This window comes from Salvelinus fontinalis, chromosome 25 (genome assembly GCF_029448725.1).
Source record: "Salvelinus fontinalis isolate EN_2023a chromosome 25, ASM2944872v1, whole genome shotgun sequence".
In the NCBI taxonomy this organism is placed as follows: Eukaryota; Metazoa; Chordata; class Actinopteri; order Salmoniformes; family Salmonidae; genus Salvelinus; species Salvelinus fontinalis.
Genome location: NC_074689.1, coordinates 16,138,550 through 16,160,251, shown reverse-complemented (window position 1 = coordinate 16,160,251; position 21,702 = coordinate 16,138,550). Strand labels below are relative to the sequence as shown.

At 42.5% G+C, this 21,702-nt stretch overlaps 1 protein-coding gene across 2 annotated transcripts in view; it reads right to left on the bottom strand.

The window, feature by feature from the left end:
* LOC129822899 (dihydropyrimidine dehydrogenase [NADP(+)]-like) overlaps nt 1-21,702 on the bottom strand; it is a 213,809-nt gene that overhangs the window by 138,115 nt on the left and 53,992 nt on the right. Inside the window, exons 5-8 of one of the 2 annotated variants that reach the window (XM_055881411.1) lie at nt 15,834-15,995; nt 5,767-5,963; nt 4,518-4,599; nt 3,702-3,762 (exon numbers count right to left, since the gene is read on the bottom strand). In XM_055881411.1, coding sequence (XP_055737386.1) covers nt 3,702-3,762; nt 4,518-4,599; nt 5,767-5,963; nt 15,834-15,995 — 502 coding nt within the window. Of the gene's footprint in view, nt 1-3,674; nt 3,763-4,517; nt 4,600-5,766; nt 5,964-15,833; nt 15,996-21,702 lie in introns of both variants that reach the window. The other variant, XM_055881410.1, reaches the window with a different exon arrangement.

Here is a 21,702-nt window from a genome sequence, read left to right as displayed (position 1 = left end):
TTTCGGCAAACTCAAAGCAGGCTGTCATGTGCCTTTTACTGAAGAGTGCTGGAGTGCTGCAGAGATGGTTGTCCTTCTGGAAGATTCTCCCATCTCCACTGTAAGAGTGACCATCGGGTTCTTGGTCACCTCCCTGGCCCTTCTCCCCCGTTTGCTCAGTTAGGAAGAGTCTTGGTGGTTCCAAACTTCTTCTATTGAAGTATGATGGAGGCCACCGTTTTCTTGGGGAACTTCAACACTGCAGAAATGTTTTGGCACCCTTCCCCAGATCTGTGCCTCGACACAATCCTGTCTCGGATCTCTACGGACAATTCCTTCAACCTCATGGCTTGGTTTTTGCTTTGATATGCACTGTCAACTGTGGGATGTTATATAGACAAGTGTGTGCATTTCCAAATCATGTCCAATCAATTGAATTTACCACAGGTGGACTCTAATTAAGTTGTAGAAACATCTCAAGGGTCTGACAACGTACTGTATGTAAACAAGTTATTTCTGTTATTTTTTATATACATTTGCAAACATTTTTTAAAACCTGTTTTCACTTTGTCATTATGGGGTTTGTGTGAAAATTGATGATCTGAATACTTTTCAAATGCACTGTATAGACATCATTAGTATTCAATACCAAATCAAAGCACGTGAACAAAAAACCCTTGCTGTAGACGATCACGACAAAGTGGATTGTAAGTAATGTGGCTCCATTTGCCACGTATTTCATCTAATTTCCCTTCTCCTCTATCGGTCTCTCTCTCTCTCTCCCTCAGCAGGCCATCCATGTACAGTGGAGTGAACCCTACCCCTTTTCTCATATTAAGAATATAATATGATATAGAATACATCCTCTGTTGCAGATGTTTTCATTCGCTGCCGGGGGCCTCCTCTCATTAATCAAACCTTATCAGTTGCCATCCGACTAGAGAAAGAGAGAGGGACAGAGAGAGAGGGGGACACAGAAGAAGAAAGAGAGCGAGAGACAGAAAATGAGAGGGAGATGGAGAGAGAGAGAGAGAGGGAGGGAAGGAAAAATACAAAAAAGGAAGGGACAAGGGGGAGAAGAAGGAGTAGGAGGAGCGGAGTGCACATTCACTCCCTGACCTCGTTCACCCTTACGATGATCAAGCACCAAGGACAGATTGTTAAATAATGCAGCGGCACACTAAGTACATTAAGCTTTAACATAAATCAAGACCTCTGAAGCCATAACTGCCCTCTGTACTGGGATCCATTAACCTTGTCACTGGGAGAAAGGGACACATCCAGAGAGAGAATATGGACGCTTCCGCCACACCTTATGGAAGCCACTGGTACTCGCATAGATAGGCCTTATGCTGGACTCTTAGTGAGACATAATAATTCACATGCAGTAAAGGGTACCATTTCAAAAGATAAATTGGTAGTGCTACACATTTATTGTGGAAGAGATGAGTTTCTATATAAATATATACATTCAATCAAATGTTATTAATTATGTCAAGTTTTCCTTCTGATGCGAATTCATTGACACAACTTGACGTTGACTTCCTGACCGAAAATCAGCCCCAATCGGCATCGTCCTGTCTACTATCCAACAACATCAGCTATTGATTTTCCAATTTTTTAAAATCAAACGCTGTCTTTAAAAATGATCAGAACCCTTTTAAACCATTCAAAACTACTTCTATCACTTTCCCTACTTGTTCTTTTCTTTACATCAACTTATTTCTTCCACCCCTCTTTTCAAGATGTGCCAATCCAATCAATGGACGGTCCGTTCATCTGTCCTTCCAGCCTTTCAGCAATATGCAGAACAGCTGCTGTCTTTAAAAACACCAAAGAAGGGATGGAATTTTCCGTAAACCAGAGAAATCAAAGGAGAACCAAGACAATTGAGCCTCACCACCACAGATCACATTGTAGAGCGGAGGATAAAGGGTTAATCCACTGTTTAAACGAAATGAACCTTTGAGCTGGCTTCCTAAGCTTATAGCTCAGAAACAATGCCCTTATCTCTCTCCCTCAACCTGCCTTCCGTTCAGCATACTGCCAGGGAGAAATTAGCATGTCAATCATGTCGGAGGATGACATTTAAAAAGCCTGTAAAGGACTAGTATGAAATCACAGAAATTAATTGCAAACACACTTCCGCTTGAATTTTTCATAGGGAATTGAAATTCCTTTACATCCCTTTGTGAGTAAAAGGAGAGAAAAAATCCCAAAATGGTTTTAAATAAACGACTCTCCGTAATTAGGGAGTCCACTATCAAATGACTCTGAGCATTTTGAAACAATGAATTATAGGAGTCTTTTTTATTCTGTCTTAGTTCAGTAAAACTAAACAAACAGACAGACAGCTTCAAGGAACGTTTGAGTTCCCCAGATCCACACAGCTACAAGACAGCTACATTTATTTGCCTGCTATAGAAAAAAATAAAACAATATTATTACTCCCTTAACGCGTTTCTTTCATTTTGGCATATATTTGTTTCGGCAGAAGAAGTCTTCAGTTAAGGCAAGCCATCACTATGTAACGGAGTGCTTCTTTGATTCTAATGAGAAATGGGAGCATTTGAATGAAGCTCAGCCAGAAAGATAACAGGTTCATTGAGGTATTAAGTGTTTGAGAAAGACCGAGAGAGTTAACATTTAATGTTAACTCTCTGTCTTTCTCAAACACTGCTTCAACTGACGTACAGCCACAGAAGAAAGAAAATCCTCCACCAATTGTTTCAACATTCCATAAACGAATGGACCAGCTAGACACTGAAAGGTGTAACTAGACAAGCAAATGAGACTGAAATAGCAAAAGGAGACCAGACCGTCTATTTTGAAAGGTTGTAGCAGATATTCAATTGATTTTACAGGTCATGGGTCTCGATGGATTTCATTTGCAGATATATGAGTGGGTAAAAGAGGGAGAGCACAGACCGTAAAAAGCCCTCGGACCCTGACAAGGGAGAGTGTGTGTGCGCACATTTATGTGTGCGTGTCAGGGCGTGTGTGCGGGCTTGAGTGTGTCTGTGTGCGCGTGTGAGGGTTGACATCAGGTTAGCCTTCCGTGCCAGTGGTGAGGTGTATCGCTAAAGAGTATTCTGGGTCAGCGAATCAGAGCTCTGGGATAACCCAGCAGGGGGGACTCTGGGTAGAGATATTTGACGGGGGCACGTGGCATGCTCGGTGGCGCCCCAGCGGGCCTCACAACGGGCGCTGTTAGTTTACCATGCTGGGACACAGTATCACACACAGAAATAACAAATGACAAGTGAATGAGGCTTATGCTGTGAGGCGGGTTAAAGCAGGACCTCTGAAAGAGCAGCCAGCTCACAGAGGAAGCATCCCAAATGGCACCCTATTCCTTATATAGTGCACTACTTATGACCAGATCCCTACGGGCCACTAAGTGTCACATTATTACAGAAATTGACTGCTGTGGTACCAAAGGCTCTCCCCCCGGTTGACTTCATTAGTGCACCCGGTAGCACAAAACGTTTTGCGACGGAAAACAGAAATAAGCAATTCTTATTGGACAAGTTCATGTAGTCACTCCATGCATCAGTCAGTTTTCTTCTATTTGGTGGCCAATGAATACAACCCACATCATCTTTACATTTGCTCAAACCTATTGGTATGAGAGTACATGTATACAGAGAGAGGGTGGAAAAGACAGGAAGAAAAGGAATAAATGAATAACCAACCAATGCCGATAAAGACAGCTTTGTAACCTTCATCTCTCAGAGAGAGCAGAGTCATCCCGTCCTGGCCCAGGGCTTTCTCACACACCACCTGAAACAATACAACACAACTCATTGGTTATAATGGGAGCACCAGCTCTAAGAACATTTCAATGGATAATCTATTGTATAATTATAATAAATGCTTGATGATCAAAAACCCAAAGTTCTAACACTTGGCTTAACACTCTGGTTGGATGAGCATCTCTGTTAATGAGTTGTACCGATAATCAAAATGACCTAACTTGGGACGCTATTCACTCTTTATGTGATTAAATTCTTCACTTCTACTATTTATCTTTTCACAGAACAGAGCAGAAAAGAACACAGACATGCAAAAACCTCTAACTACTCCTCACTCCACTCCCTCCATTCTTTTCAGCAACCAAATCTGTTTCCTGGTTTAAAATGAATCATGAGCAGGTGCTGTCTGGTCTGGTCTGCAGTGGCTGGCTAGCTGGCCGTGGTAAGGACTATCGATTGCCCTTTCTCACCACTGTGGCATTCAAGCAACAGACAGACAGACAAGCTAGAGCATCGCCCCAAGTTGCAGCCGGTGCCGGAGACACAAGGTCTCAGCAGCCTGGAGCCTGCCCGGCCTGATGCAGCTTTTAATTGTTCTTTATTAATGCGCCTGACATTTGGGCTGCTGATCTTCTCCCAGACCTGTCGCCTGCGCTAGCCTCTGATGTAAACGAGGAAGGGGACAGGGGAATGGAGGGAGAGAGAGAGATGGAGGGAGAGATGGAGAGAGGGGACAGGGGGGAGATGGAGAGAGAGTGGGAGGGGAGGTGGGGGACTCATTACCTTGATGCCCAAATCCATCATCAGCTCCACCTCGAAGTGCACTACCTCATATGGCAGCCTGAACTGAGGGATCTCCGTAGAGCTGCGAGAGAGAGAGAGAGAGGAAGAATGAACGTGACTGGGAGATGGAGAAGGGGAAGGAGGAGCAGGGGCAGGATGAAAAGGAGGAGGAGGATGAGGAGGAGGATGAAGAAGAGGGATGACAGAGAAAGGACTCGGAGGAATATGAAAAGTTAGGCGTGAGGAAGAAAAAATACAGACACAGCGAAGAGGATTCTCTATACTGTTGCAACACCAACTCCTTTTTCTTATTTTCATTTGATGATTTGGGTTTGTATTCACTTTTTCTACTTTCTCTGCCTCAAAATTATCCTGCTTCTATGTCCAACCTCTACCTGAACCAACCTCAAATTATTAATTTTATTCCCTGTTGTCCCTCGAAGTACGTGAAACCCACTATGGACATTTGCAGGACTCCTAGGATGACTAAAATGTCAAATGTACTAAAGGCCTGGGTAGGTAATTGGTAACCCAATCCAAACTCAGGCATTTGAAAGATGAATATTCACAATTACCAAAACTCTCATTAGCAGCTGTGACCTTATACAATGTTCTTTATATTGATCCAGCAGACCCATGATCAACAATGCCCTTTAGTGGTAAATGCCCCACACAAAAGGACATGAATTTAGATGAACTACAGATGCATATCCGCAAGCGTTGACAAGGAGCCACAGATCTGGCTTTAAGTTACACCATTGACTAATTGCTGCCCAGGAAGCGAATGAATACAAATGTAGGATCTTAATCTGATCACTCTTTTGTTGCTGAGAATTGGAATTGAAGATGAGCATTGTCATTTACATAAATTCACTGAAAACCCATACTAACACACATTATATTAACAGTATTGCACTTTTCACATCGCCTACTTTTTGCTAAACTTTGTGGACAAAACACTCAAATCCTGTTGATGCAGGATTATTTTGCTGTGACAAAATATACTGAGTATACCAAAAATTAAGAACACGTTCCTAATATTGAGTTCCTAATTTGTCCTTATGAAGACCCAGGTTGGGGTCAAAGTCCTAGTCCTATTAAACACTTTGGGAGCATTATTGGATGACATTTTTGTTATTTTGTTATGTTACTAGCCATTGAAGAAAAAAATAAATAATCATGTTACAAAGTCAACTTGAAAAGAGGCCAAGGTGTGACAACAAACACTGGCTGGGATGGGAAGTTTTACCTCAGTCCACCGATCCACTTCTGTTTTTCGAATATGGTGATGTCATCGTAGCCAAGGCGAGCCAGGAAGGAAGCACAGCTGATGCTGGCCGGGCCACAGCCAATCAGAGCGATCTTGGAGTGGAAGCTTTTAGGCATCTGGTCTGGAGGAGGGAGAGCTGGGTTCCTCACTTGAGGAATGCCCATCTTACTAAAGATCTGAGGTGATAACAGACACATGAGGGAGTTTGGTTTACGTACTTGCTTGATTGCTTGCTTACTTAGACCATTCAATTCCTTGTGGAATATACAGTGCATTCGGAAAGTATTCAGACCTCGACTTTTTCCACATTTTGTGACGTTACAACCTTACTCTAAAATTGATTAAATTTACTATTTTCCTCATCAATCTACACAGAATACTCCAAAATGACAAAGCGAAAACAGGTTTCTTGAAATTTTTGCAAATTTAGAACGAACAAAAAACAATAAATACCTTATTTACATAAGTATTCAGACCCTTTGCTATGAGACAGTTAATTGAGCTCAGGTGCATCCTGTTTCCATTGATCATCCTTGAGATGTTTCTACAACTTGATTGGAGTCCATCTGTGGTAAATTCAATTGACATGATTTGCAAAGGCACATACCTGTCTATATAAGGTCCCACAGTTGACACCGCATGTCAGAGCAAAAACCAAGCCATGAGGTCAAATGAATTGTCCGTAGAGCTCCGAGACAGGACTGTGTTGAGGCACAGATCTTTGGAAGGGTACCAAAACTGCAGCATTGAAGGTCCCCAAGAACACAGTGCCCTCCATCATTCTTCAATGGAAAAAGTTTGGAACCACCAAGAATCTTCCTGTAGCTGGCCTCCAAGCCAAACTGAGCAATCAGGGGAGAAGTGTCTTTGTCAGAGAGGTGACCAAGAACCCGATGGTCACTCTGATAGAGCTCCAGCGTTCCTCTGTGGATATGGCAGAACCTTCCAGAAGGACAACCATCAATGCAGCACTCCACTAATCAGGCATTTATGGTAGAGTGGCCAGACGGAGGCCACTCCTCAGTAAAAGGCACGCGACAGCCCGCTTGGAGTTTTCCAAAAGTTACCTAAAGGACTCTCAGACCATGAGAAACAAGATTCAGTGGTCTGATAACTCGGTACCGGTACCCCCTGTACATAGCCTCGTTATTGTTATGTAATTTTCTTGTGTTACTTTTAGATTATTTTTTACTTTTTTTCACTTTAGTTTACTTAGTAAATACTTTCTTAACTCTATTTCTTGAACTGCATTGTTGGTTAAGGGCTTGTAAGTAAACATTTCACTGTAAGGTCTACTACACCTGTTGTATTCGTGGCATGTGACAAATATAAATGGATTTGATTATGATTTGATGAAACCAAGATTGAACTGTTTGGCCTGAATGCCAAGCGTCATGTCTGGAAGAAGCCTGGTACCATCCCTATGGTGAAGCATGGTGGTGGCATCATCATGCTGTGGGGATGTTTTCCATTGGCATGGACTAGTCAGCATCAAGGCATCACTAGGAGACTAGTCAGCATCAAGGGAAAGATGAACGGACCAAAGTACAGAGAGATCCTTGATGAAAACCTGCTCCAGAGCACTCAGGACCTCAGACTGGGGCGAATGTGGCTTTGGGACAAGTCTCTGAATGTCCTTGAGTGGCCCAGCCAGAGCACGGACGTGAACCCGATCTAACATCTCTAAAGAGACTTGAAAATAGCTGTGCAGCAATACTCCCCATCCAACTTGGCAGAGCTTGAGAGGATCTGCAGAGAAGTACGGGAGAAACTCCCCAAATTCAGGTGAGCCAAGCTTGTAACGTCATACCCAAAAAGACTTGAGGCTGTAATCTCTGCCAAAGATGCTTCACCAAAGTACTGAGTAAAGGGTCTGAATACTTATGTAAATGTAATATTTAAAATCTAAAAAACGGCTTTTGCTTTGTCATTATGGGGTATTGTGTGTCGATTGGAGAAAAAAAAAATGTAATTACATTTTAGAATAAGGCTGTAACGTAACAAAATGTGGGAAAAGTCAAGGGGTCTAAATACTTTCCGAATGCACTATAGGTCATCATTAATGAACCACAACCAGTTCCAAACCCTTTCATCCTGTGTCATTTGTTCTACTCATTCATGCTTGGTTTATCCCCATCCAGTACTAGCAACGCCTGCCAATGCCTGTCTAGACTGACTGACTGTATGGCAGGCGTGTTCATTTCTCCTGGCCATGCTAAAACCAGGCAAAGTGTTCAATTGCACATACAAAACAGTTCAAAACTCCAATCAAATTAGAACATGGTCTGCCCAACTAAAAGCTATCTATGGGACTACACCACACTGGCTGTTAAATAACTAGCCCTAGAGTCATCTACTAGAATAATATGGATAGAAAACAACATTAATCAGATAGCTACTGTAAAGCACCATGTTCACTGATGATTTTCAAGAGAAATATAGACTACTGCATCACAAACAGTGGAAAGTGAATGCTGTAGCGGCAACATATCCATAATTAGGGGTGAAATGAGAGTGGGGATACTTTGTCTCCTTAATAAGATGATCTAGATCAATACACGAAGCCTCAAATTGTTACTGCAATATAATGCCTGAGCTATAGGTGATATTCATTTAGTTATTCATGCGTTTCATGAACTGTGAAGCCCAAATTGCTGCATGACAATATTTTTAATAGTGCTTAAGAGCAGTTCCGAGGCCTTGTTATTCAAAACACTCATCTCTGTTTTTCTAATTCTTCTCACACTCTAATTGAACACACTAATTGAACACACTAATTGAACACAATAATTGAACACACTAATTGAACATTGAACTGCGACTGCTGCGGTGCTAGCTTTGCTTCACATTTTATGTGTGTGGGTAGCACTGGGTACAATAAGCACACAGCACACGCATACAGAAGCATCAATCAAAAGCATCATCCAGCTTCATTGGATGAAACATGACTCTCCCCTGTCCAGTGCTTATCATCATAACAAACTGAACACATCAATACTGCTTTCACAAGACAACTCCCCTCTGGTCTGTCTGAACTACTGAGAGTTAACAGTAACACTGTCATTCAGGCCATATTATACACCTCAGTGCCAGACTCAAGGTAGACACTAATACGCTTATATCCACTATAAGATTAGGAGAAGAATAAAGCCTAAATGAAAGGTGGCTTTGACTTTATCAGTAATGTTGAGAGGACTAGAGCTAGGAGCATGGAGCGCAGGCTGAATGGAGCTGATAGAAGCTGAGCAGCGATCGCCCAGATAGCCCCCTTCTCTTTCTCTTCTTCCTGAGCTTATCTAATTATCTGCTAGATAACCGCCCTGACCTTTCACATTTAAGGAGAGAGGAGAGCTGCCACATGATAGAGATGTATAGTAGTCACAGCAGATGTGGCAGGCAGCGAGAGAGAGAAGAGAAGGGAGCGGACGGAAGGCTTTTGTAATTGTGCCTTTTATCCTTTAGGAAGTAATGAAACTTTACCATGAGCTTCTCTTGCTTTTTGAGATGTGTTACTAGATTAGTCTTGATAGGAAGAAGGCAGGAGGCGGAAGGTGTGCGAGATGGCTAGAAATGAACTGTTCTGTTGTACTGTTGTACTGTTCCTGTAGCTAAAGAACAGGATGGAAAACGCATGGCATATACAGTACCTGAGAGGATTATAAACGCACTGATTAAAGAATCCAACCCCTGGCAATGCCACGTGCCAACCTTCCTCTCGTTATGTGTGTTTGCCTCATTGTTCTAAAGCAATAGTGGGAAATGAACAGACTAACATGCAAAGATAATCATCCACGTCACAATAGATTCTGCTGAAAGTGTATACAGGCACGTGTTTTGTCATCTTGACTTCCTCTCATACAAAGTGATGTCGTTATGTCGTGCTTCATTCAGTAGCTCCGTGTTGTCTATGAACGTACTCTACCTTGAACTACGGAAGAGTACAATTTAATTGGGCTGAGCACATCTACAGTACAGTTGGTTACAGTCACATAACGGTGACGTAGGTAAAGTGACATGCTCACAATTATTTTCCTTTCATATACCTGCAGAACCATTCATTCAATTTGTAAAAGTGTAGGTTTTTGTCGATATGCGTCCAATAATAATCCTTCAGTCATTTTGTAGAAGTGTAAGATTCCTTCCATCTACAGTACGTAGAATAAGTAAGACCATTTACATCCATTCCTCAGAATGTACTCGTCTTGTTGAACTCTCTCCAGAATGAAAGAGTTCGTTACTGTAGAGGAAATGCATCCTTAGCAGCAGGCAGCCCTACAAGATGATGTGTGGGTCAAAGGCAGCAATTCAAGCCCACACACTATCTCTGACATTTCACTTTAATTAGCTGTTACCATGGAACTAAATAAAGCTCACCACGACAATGACGGGAACAGATATCCTGATTATCTCGGAGCTACACCATGAACACACACACACGTAATCACACACATGCAGGCCCACACGCACACACACCCACCCACACACACACGCAAATACACACACACACACTTGATGTTCTAATCATTATTCAACATGAGGAAGAATTAGGGGAAAAAGATAGGAGCACACATGATGAAACAAATGTAGCGTATAGCAGTTCAAAAACATGTAGCATAACACAGACTCCTGTCATCAGTGATAACGGTCATGGCACATGAAGAACATCAACACGTCTCCTCTCACATCTATTTACCATGAAAATAGATATGTACAGCATTCCTTTAAAGGACTTCTTGGCACTGTGTATTTCTTCCATTTCCCTCCTTTGTTAGTCCTTTTTCTTTAGAACATACAGTAAAATGAATTTCAGTTGGACTTGACTCCTGCAACCTATATGTTTTAGACATGAAAGAAAGATTCTCCCATTCCTCATGTCTGCTTTACACTGGGTCATAACTAAGTCATCTGTGTTGACTTTGACATCTTGCATAATTCTCTGTTCTGTTGTCTTCTCCCTGGTTTTTACTTCCATTTCCTCCCCCCCATCTCTCTTTCCACCAGCCGGTTCCTAATGGTGAATCTGATGTTTATCGTACCAGAAGGTTAGGCTTGGATGATAAACAAGGGGAGAATTTTGACTTTATTGGCAGAGGGCTGTACTGACGCCATAACAACGGGTTGAGAGGCACCATTAATACTGAGCTTGATGCTGCAGCCCACCACTCCCTCACCCGTTATAGGGACTTAGTAGAGACGGAATAATGTAATGTACGATGAAGGGAAACACAGCACTGAGCAGCACAGTAGAGTACAATGCTATACAGACTAGAGTACAGAGTAAAGAGCAGTGTAGTACAGTACAGTATGGTACAGAGTAAAGAGCAGTGTAGTACAGTAGAGTACAATGCTGTACAGACTAGAGTGCAGAGTAAAGAGCAGTGTAGTACAGTAGAGTGCAGAGTAAAGAGCAGTGTAGTACAGTAGAATACAGAGTAAAGAGCAGTGTAGTAGAGTGCAGAGTAAAGAGCAGTGTAGTAGAGTACAGAGTAAAGAGCAGTGTAGTACAGTAGAGTGCAGAGTAAAGAGCAGTGGAGTACAGTATAAAGAGCAGTGTAGTACAGTAGAGTACAGTGTAAAGAGCAGTGTAGTACAGTAGAGTGCAGAGTAAAGAGCAGTGTAGTACAGTAGAGTGCAGAGTAAAGAGCAGTGTAGTACAGTAGAGTGCAGAGTAAAGAGCAGTGTAGTACAGTAGAGTGCAGAGTAAAGAACAGTGTAGTACAGTAGAGTGCAGAGTAAAGAACAGTGTAGTACAGTAGAGTGCAGAGTAAAGAACAGTGTAGTACAGTAGAGTGCAGAGTAAAGAACAGTGTAGTACAGTAGAATACAGAGTAAAGAGCAGTGTAGTACAGTAGAGTGCAGAGTAAAGAGCAGTGTAGTACAGTGGAGTACAGAGTAAAGAGCAGTGTAGTACAGTAGAGTGCAGAGTAAAGAGCAATGTAGTACAGTAGAGTGCAGAGTAAAGAGCGGTGTAGTACAGTAGAGTGCAGAGCAAAGAGCCGTGAAGTACAGTAGAGTACAGAGTAAAGAGCAGTGTAGTAGAGTACAGTATAGTACAGAGTAAAGAGAAGGGTAGTACAGTAGAGTACAAAGTAAAGAGCAGTGTAGTACAGTAGAGTAGAGTGCAAAGTAAAGAGCAGTGTAGTACAGTAGAGTACAGAGTAAAGAACAGTGTAGTAGAGTACAGAGTAAAGAGCAGTGTAGTACAGTAGAGTACAGAGTAAAGAGCAGTCTAGTACAGTAGAGTGCAGAGTAAAGAAAAGTGTAGTAGAGTACAGAGTAAAGAGCAGTGTAGTACAGTAGAGTGCAGAGTAAAGAGCAGTGTAGTACAGTAGAGTACAGAGTAAAGAGCAGTGTAGTACAGTAGAGTGCAGAGTAAAGAGCAGTGTAGTACAGTACAGAGTAAAGAGCAGTGTAGTACAGTAGAGTGCAGAGTAGAGAGCAGTGTAGTACAGTAAAGTGCAGAGTAAAGAGCAGTGTAGTACAGTAGAGTGCAGAGTAAAGAGCAGTGTAGTACAGTAGAGTGCAGAGTAAAGAGCAGTGTAGTACAGTAGAGTAGAGTACAGAGTAAAGAGCAGTGTAGTACAGTAGAGTACAGAGTAAAGAGCAGTGTAGTACAGTAGAGTGCAGAGTAAAGAACAGTGTAGTACAGTAGAGTGCAGAGTAAAGAGCAGTGTAGTAGAGTACAGAGTAAAGAGCAGTGTAGTACAGTAGAGTGCAGAGTAAAGAGCAGTGTAGTGCAGTAGAGTACAGAGTAAAGAGCAGTGTAGTACAGTAGAATGCAGAGTAAAGAGTAGAGTGCAAAGTAAAGAGCAGTGTAGCACAGTAGAGTACAGAGTAAAGAGCAGTGTAGTACAGTAGAGTGCAAAGTAAAGAACAGTGTAGTACAGTAGAGTGCAGAGTAAAGAGCAGTGTAGTACAGTAGAGTGCGGAGTAAAGAGCAGTGTAGTGCAGTAGAGTACAGAGTAAAGAGCAGTGTAGTACAGTAGAATGCAGAGTAAAGAGTAGAGTGCAAAGTAAAGAGCAGTGTAGTACAGTATAGTACAGAAGAGTGCAGAGTAAAGAGCAGGGTAGTACAGTAGAGTGCAGAGTAAAGAGCAGGGTAGTACAGTAGAGTGCAGAGTAAAGAGCAGTGTAGTACAGTAGAGTACAGAGTAAAGAGCAGGGTAGTACAGTAGAGTACAGAGTAAAGAGCAGGGTAGTACAGTACAGAGTAAAGAGCAGTGTAGTACAGTAGAGTGCAGAGTAAAGAGCAGTGTAGTACAGTAGAGTGCAGAGTAAAGAGCAGGGTAGTACAGTGCAGAGTAAAGAGCAGTGTAGTACAGTAGAGTACAGAGTAAAGAGCAGGGTAGTACAGTAGAGTACAGAGTAAAGAGCAGGGTAGTACAGTACAGAGTAAAGAGCATTGTAGTACAGTAGAGTGCAGAGTAAAGAGCAGTGTAGTACAGTAGAGTGCAGAGTAAAGAGCAGTGTAGTACAGTAGACTACAGAGTAAAGAGCAGTGTAGTACAGTACAGAGTAAAGAGCAGTGTAGTACAGTACAGAGTAAAGAGCAGTGTAGTACAGTACAGAGTAAAGAGCAATGTAGTACAGTAGAGTACAGAGTAAAGAGCAGTGTAGTACAGTAGAGTACAGAGTAAAGAGCAGTGGAGTACAGTATAAAGAGCAGTGTAGTACAGTAGAGTGCAGAGTAAAGAGCAGAGTAGTACAGTAGAGTGCAGAGTAAAGAGCAGGGTAGTACAGTAGAGTGCAGAGTAAAGAGTGTAGTACAGTAGAGTGCAGAGTAAAGAGCAGTGTAGTACAGTAGAGTGCAGAGTAAAGAGCAGTGTAGTACAGTAGAGTGCAGAGTAAAGAGCATTGTAGTACAGTAGAGTGCAGAGTAAAGAGCAGTGTAGTATAGTAGAGTGCAGAGTAAAGAGCAGTGTAGTAGAGTATAGTAAAGAGTAAAAAGCAGTGTAGTACAGTAGAGTGCTGAGTAAAAGCAGTGTAGTACAGTAGAGTACAGAGTAAAGAGCAGGGTAGTACAGTAGAGTACAGAGTAAAGAGCAGTGTAGTACAGTAGAGTGCAGAGTAAAGAGCAGTGTAGTACAGTAGAGTACAGAGTAAAGAGCAGTGTAGTACAGTAGAGTGCAGAGTAAAGAGCAGTGTAGTACAGTAGAGTACAGAGTACAGAGCAGTGTAGTACAGTAGAGTACAGAGTAAAGAGCAGTGTAGTACAGTAGAGTGCAGAGTAAAGAGCGGTGTAGTACAGTAGAATACAGAGTAAAGAGCGGTGGAGTACAGTAGAATACAGAGTAAAGAGCGGTGTAGTACAGTAGAGTACAGAGTAAAGAGCAGTGTAGTACAGTAGAGTACAGAGTAAAGAGCAGTGTAGTACAGTAGAGTGCAGAGTAAAGAGCGGTGTAGTACAGTAGAATACAGAGTAAAGAGCGGTGGAGTACAGTAGAATACAGAGTAAAGAGCGGTGTAGTACAGTAGAGTACAGAGTAAAGAGCAGTGTAGTACAGTACAGAGTAAAGAGCAGTGTAGTACAGTAGAGTACAGAGTAAAGAGCAGTGTAGTACAGTAGAGTGCAGAGTAAAGAGCAGTGTAGTACAGTAGAGTACAGAGTAAAGAGCAGTGTAGTACAGTAGAGTACAGAGTAAAGAGCAGTGTAGTACAGTAGAGTACAGAGTAAAGAGCAGTGTAGTACAGTAGAGTGCAGAGTAAAGAGCGGTGTAGTACAGTAGAATACAGAGTAAAGAGCGGTGGAGTACAGTAGAATACAGAGTAAAGAGCGGTGTAGTACAGTAGAGTACAGAGTAAAGAGCAGTGTAGTACAGTAGAGTACAGAGTAAAGAGCAGTGTAGTACAGTACAGAGTAAAGAGCAGTGTAGTACAGTAGAGTACAGAGTAAAGAGCAGTGTAGTACAGTAGAGTGCAGAGTAAAGAGCAGTGTAGTACAGTAGACTACAGAGTAAAGAGCAGTGTAGTACAGTAGAGTACAGAGTAAAGAGCAATGTAGTACAGTAGAGTGCAGAGTAAAGAGCAGTGTAGTACAGTACAGAGTAAAGAGCAGGGTAGTACAGTAGAGTACAGAGTAAAGAGCAGTGTAGTACAGTAGAGTGCAGAGTAAAGAGCAGTGTAGTACAGTAGAGTGCAGAGTAAAGAGCAGTGTAGTACAGTGGAGTGCAGAGTAAAGAGCAGTGTAGTACAGTAGAGTGCAGAAAAGCAGCAGGTTAACGTAATGACGTATACGAATACAATACCAGTGGTTAACAGTGCAGTAGTGAGTAAGAAAATATATGGTAATTGCTTGAGCCGTTCTGAAGGTCCTGGATAATGTGTATGTTAAAAACCTAAAAAGACATGCCAAAGACTGCATAGAGGTATAACAATGTTGCAACATGTGGTAAAATAATGCAGTTGCTGTATATATTCTATGTACACATTTACATGTGGAATAGATGTAAACGTACATACAACGTTACAGCGGAAATGTTAAAACATCAATTATAACCAGACCGTGGTATCTGTAACAATCACATTGTTAAAGGTACTCACTGCTAACTACCAACGGCTGGCTGGTTTTGATACCCAGTCAGAAATACACCTACTCAATGGCTTCGCCCTAACACAGTCCTGTAGCCCAACAGCCTATCCATCCACCTGATGTGTCTACATATAGTGTACACTCCTTATCCTCTACACTCCTTCTAAAATGTATCAAAACACCATCACTACTGACTGTACAGGTAGCAGCTTGTCAGACTTCTCAAACTGGATGTGTGTGAGGGGGTGGCTTGAGCTCAACCTCGTTTCATTCTGGCAAAGACATTGACCAATTAAAACGATGTGAAAAAGTATATCCATTCACATAAGTGAAGAAAATGTGTTATGTATGCCTCATTTCTAACATATAACGCATTCGTATCTCATAATGTGATGCAAATGAATGTCCAGAATACCTGTCAGTGTGTATCGAGGTGAATCAAGCAGCTCAAGTCATGTTTCCAAGTGAGTCTGATTAGGACTACAGAACTGGTTAAAGAGGACTACAACACCCATACCTCAGTGGCGAACTGCTGCAGCCCTCCGATGTTGATTGGTCCTTCCTCAGAGGCGTAGAGGTTACAGCCCCCCACACAGAGGTCAGAGGTCGGGCACACCATGCCACAAGTCAGGCCTAGGGGGTTGTCTGACAAGATCGACTTCGCCGCCCCATAGTAGTTCTGGAACACACACGGAACACACAGGCACACAAAGGAAAACACACAGGCAGTTCTCAGAATTTGGAAGGAAATTTCAATTTTGTCATATTTATGTGATAATAACTGCTTCAAAAATCTTGACCGAATCCTCTGTCACGTCAAACCAATGGTATAGTACCCAAAACGTAAAAACAAGTGGCACATATAGAATATTGGATGATATTATAGTAATTTTGGTATTTATATAACATTTTCCGTATAATAATTTAGGGGGATAACACAAACCACTACAGCAACTGTGTGTACTTTCAGAGGGTATCTGGTTTTTGTATTACAGTTCTACCAAGAATTCATAGTACTGACAGACTTTTACGAACTGTTTTGACTGGATCTAAGCATTATCTAAGGTCATTTTGATTATAGTTATAAACAGTTATGACCATAGGCAAATACATAAGGTGCTCTATCTCTGCAGGTGATCTGTCTATCTGGTCAAAATCACTGATTCAGGTCCACCCTCTACCCCTCTGGTGATATAAATAACTTAATATTCCATCTCCAGAGAAACCTGGATTGAAATAAAGACTTCATTGGATTTGCCTTACTTTCAGAGAATACACACCAGTACAACTCTCAAATAAAATACAATTTTATTTGTCACATGCGCCGAATATAACAGGTGTAGACCTTACTGTGAAATGCTTACTTACAAGCCCTTAACTTCTCTAGGATAGGGGGCAGCATTTTCACGTTTGGATGAAAAGTATACCCAAATTCAACTTCCAGCTACTCATCCCCAGAAGATAAGATATGCATATTGTTAGTAGATTTGGATAGAAAACACTCTGAAGTTTCTAAAACTGTTTGAATCATGTCTGTGAGTGGTCACTCTCTTTTCAATGGATTTTCATTGGGACACCAGATTTCTAATTGACCTTGTTGCAGTTCCTACCGCTTCCAATGGATGTCAACAGTCTTCAGAAATTAGTTGAGGGTTTTTCCTTTGTGGAATGAAGAAGTACAGCCATTTTGAATCAGGGTCACTTGAAATGTCCTGTTAGATAGAGGCGCATGACCAGAAAGCATGCTACAGATTGTTTTAATCCTGTATTGAACACAGATCATCCCGTCTTCAATTGTATCGATTATTTACGTTAAAAAATACCTAAAGTTGTATTACAAAAGTGGTTAGAAATGTTTTGGCAAAGTTTATCGGTAACTTTTGAGATATTTTGTAGTCATGTTTCACGAGTTGGAACCGGTGTTTTTCTGGATCAAACGCACCAAATAAATGGACATTTTGGAAATATATCGACGGAATTAATCGAACAAAAAGGACCATTTGTGATGTTTATGGGACATATTGGAGTGCCAACAACAGAAGCTCGTCAAAGGTAAGGCATGAATTATATTTTTATTTCTGTGTTTTGTGTCGTGCCTGCAGGGTTGAAATATGCGTATCTCTCTTTGTTTACAATGGTGCTAACTCAGGTAATAGCATCATTTGCTTTCGCCGAAAAGCCTATTTGAATTCTGACATGTTGGCTGGATTCACAACTAGTGTAGCTTTAATTTGGTATCTTTCATGTGTGATTTAATGAAAGTTAGATTTTTATAGTAATTTTTATAGTAATTAATTTGAATTTGGCGCTTTGCATTTTCTCTGGCTTTTTGCCAAGTGAGACAGTAGCGTCCCGCCTAAACTCAAATTTTTTGATATAAATATGAACTTTACCGAACAAACCATACATGTATTGTGTAACATGAAGTCCAATGAGTGTCATCTGATGAAGATCATCAAAGGTTAGTGATTAATTTTATCTCTATTTCTGCTTTTTGTGACTCCTATCTTTGGCTGGGAAAATGGCTGTGTTTTTCTGTGGCTATGTACTGACCTAACATAATCGTTTTGTGTGCTTTCGCAGTAAATCCTTTTTGAAATCAGACATGTTGGCTGGATTCACAACATGTGTAGCTTTAATTTGGTGTCTTTCATGTGTGATTTCATGAAAGATTGATTTTCATAGTAATATATTTGAATTTGACGCGCTGCATTTTTTTCTGGCTTTTGGCCAAGTGGGACGTTAGCGTACCACATATGCCAGAGAAGTTAAAGGTCTTGCTCACATCGGCTACCGAGAGTGTTATCACACAGTCGTTCGGAACAGCTGGTGCTCTCATGCATGCTTCAGTTTTGCTTGCCTAGAAGCGAGCATAAAAAGGCATTTAGGTCGTCTGGTAGGCTCGCGTCACTGGGCAGCTCGCGGCTGGGTTTCCCTTTCTAGTCCGTAATAGTTTGCAAGCCCTGCCACATCCGACGAGCGTCAGAGCCAGTGTAGTACAATTCAATCTTAATCCTGTATTGACGCTTTGTTTGTTTGATGGTTTGTATAAGAGTCCAGATTAGTGTCCCGCTCTAGCCTTTAGCTCGGTGCGGACGTTGCCTGTAATCCATGGCTTTTGGTTGGGATATGTATGTACGGTCACTGTGGAGACCACATCGTCGATGCACTTATTGATAAAGTCGGTGACTGAGCTGGTATACTCCTCAATGTCATTGGATGAATCCCGGAACAATTATTCTGGTCTGCGCAAGTAAAACAGTCCTGTAGCGAAGCGTCCGCGTCATCTGAGCACTTCCATATTGAACGAGTCACTGGTAATTTCTGCTTTAGTTTCTGCTTGTAAGCAGGAATCAGGAGGATAGAATTATGTTCCGATTTGCCAAATCGAGGGTTAGGGAGAGCTTTGTAGTTTAATTTTAACCTTTATTTAACTAGACAAGTCAGTAAAGAACAAATTCTTATTTACAATTTTTATTTATTTTTATTTCACCTTTATTTAACCAGGTAGGCTAGTTGAGAACAAGTTCTCATTTGCAACTGCGACCTGGCCAAGATAAAGTATAGCAGTATGAACAGACAACAACACAGAGTTACACATGGAGTAAACAATAAACAAGTCAATAACATAGTAGGAAAAAAAGGAAAAAAAAGAGAATATATATACAATGTGTGCAAAAGGCATGAGGAGGTAGGCAATAAATAAGCCAAAGGAGCGAATAATTACAATTTAGCAGATTAACACTGGGGTGATAAATCATCAGATGATCATGTGCAAATAGAGATACTGGTGTGCAAAAGAGCATAAAATAAAATAAATGAAAACAGTATGGGGATGAGGTAGGTAAATTGGGTGGGCTATATACCGATGGACTATGTACAACTGCAGCGATCGGTTAGCTGCTCAGATAGCAGATGTTTAAAGTTGTTGAGGGAGATAAAAGTCTCCAACTTCAGAGATTTTTGCAATTCGTTCTAGTCGCAGGCAGCAGAGAACTGGAAGGAAAGGCGGCCAAATGAGGTTTTGGCTTTAGGGATGATCAGTGAGATACACCTGCTGGAGCGCGTACTACGGGGTGGGTGTTGCCATCGTGACCAGTGAACTGAGATAAGGCGGCGCTTTACCTAGCATAGCCTTGTAGATGACCTGGAACCAGTGGGTCTGACGACGAACATGCAGCGAGGGCCAGCCGACTAGAGCATACAGGTCGCAGTGGTGGGTGGTATAAGGTGCTTTATTAACAAAACGGATGGCACTGTGATAAACTGCATCCAGTTTGCTGAGTAGAGTATTGGAAGCTATTTTGTAGATTACATCGCCGAAGTCGAGGATCGGTAGGATAGTCAGTTTTACTAGGGTAAGTTTGGCGGCGTGAGTGAAGGAGGCTTTGTTGCGAAATAGAAAGCCGACTCTCGATTTGATTTTGCATTGGAGATGTTTGATATGAGTCTGGAAGGAGAGTTTGCAGTCTAGCCAGACACCTAGATACTTATAGATGTCCACATATTCTAGGTCGGAACCATCCAGGGTGGTGATGCTAGTCATGCGTGCGGGTGCAGGCAGCGACCGGTTGAAAAGCATGCATTTAGTTTTACTAGCGTTTAAGAGCAGTTGGAGGCCACGGGAGGAGTGTTGTATGGCATTGAAGCTCGTTTGGAGGTTAGATAGCACAGTGTCCAAGGAAGGGCCAGAAGTATACAGAATGGTGTCGTCTACGTAGAGGTGGATCAGAGAATCGCCCGCAGCAAGAGCAACATCATTGATATATACAGAGAAAAGAGTCGGCCTGAGAATTGAACCCTGTGGTACCCCCATAGAGACTGCCAGAGGACCGGACAACATTCCCTCCGATTTGACACACTGAACTCTGTCTGCGAAGTAGTTGGTGAACCAGGCAAGGCAGTCATTAGAAAAACCGAGGCTACTGAGTCTGCCGATAAGAATATGGTGATTGACAGAGTCGAAAGCCTTGGCCAGGTCGATGAAGACGGCTGCACAGTACTGTCTTTTATCGATGGCGGTTATGATTTCGTTTAGTACCTTGAGCGTGGCTGAGGTGCACCCGTGACCGGCTCGGAAACCGGATTGCACAGCGGAGAAGGTACGGTGGGATTCGAGATGGTCAGTGACCTGTTTGTTGACATGGCTTTCGAAGACATTAGATAGGCAGGGCAGGATGGATATTGGTCTGTAACAGTTTGGGTCCAGGGTGTCTCCCCCTTTGAAGAGGGGGATGACCGCGGCAGCTTTCCAATCCTTGGGGATCTCAGATGATACGAAGGAGAGGTTGAACAGGCTGGAGATAGGGGGTGCGACAATGGCGGCGGACAGTTTCAGAAATAGAGGGTCCAGATTGTCAAGCCCAGCTGATTTGTATGGGTCCAGGTTTTGCAGCTCTTTCAGAACATCTGCTATCTGGATTTGGGTAAAGGAGAAGCTGGGGAGGCTTGGGCGAGTAGCAGCGGGGGGGGGGGGGCGGAGCTGTTGGCCAGGGTTGGAGAAGCCAGGAGGAAGGCATGGCCAGCCGTTGAGAAATGCTTGTTGAAGTCTTCGATTATCACGGATTTATCGGTGGTGACCGTGTTACCTAGCCTCAGTGCAGTGGGCAGCTGGGAGGAGGTGCTCTTGTTCTCCATGGACTTTACAGTGTCCCAGAACTTTTTGGAGTTAGAGCTACAGGATGCAAATATCTGCTTGAAAAAGCTGGCCTTTGCTTTCCTGACTGACTGCGTGTATTGGTTCCTGACTTCCCTGAACAGTTGCATATCGCGGGGACTATTCGATGCTATTGCAGTTCGCCACAGGATGTTTTTGTGCTGGTCGAGGGCAGTCAGGTCTGGAGTGAACCAAGGGCTATATCTGTTCTTAGTTCTTCATTTTTTGAACAGAGCATGCTTGTCTAAGATGGTGAGGAAGTTACTTTTAAAGAATGACCAGGCATCCTCAACTGACAGGATGAGGTCAATATCCTTCCAGGATACCCGGGCCAGGTCGATTAGAAAGGCCTGCTCGCAGAAGTGTTTTAGGGAGCGTTTGACAGTGATGAGGGGTGGTCGTTTGACCGCGGACCCGTAGCAGATACAGGCAATGAGGCAGTGATCGCTGAGATCCTGATTGAAGACAGCAGAGGTGTATTTGGAGGGCAAGTTGGTCAGGATAATGTCTATTAGGGTGCCCATGTTTACGGATTTAGGGTTGTACCTGGTGGGTTCCTTGATGATTTGTGTGAGATTGAGGGCATCTAGCTTAGATTGTAGGACTGCCTGAATGTTAAGCATATCCCAGTTTAGGTCACCTAACAGAACAAACTCTGAAGCTAGATGGGGGGAGATCAATTCACAGATGGTGTCCAGGGCACAGCTGGGAGCTGAGGGGGGTCGGTAGC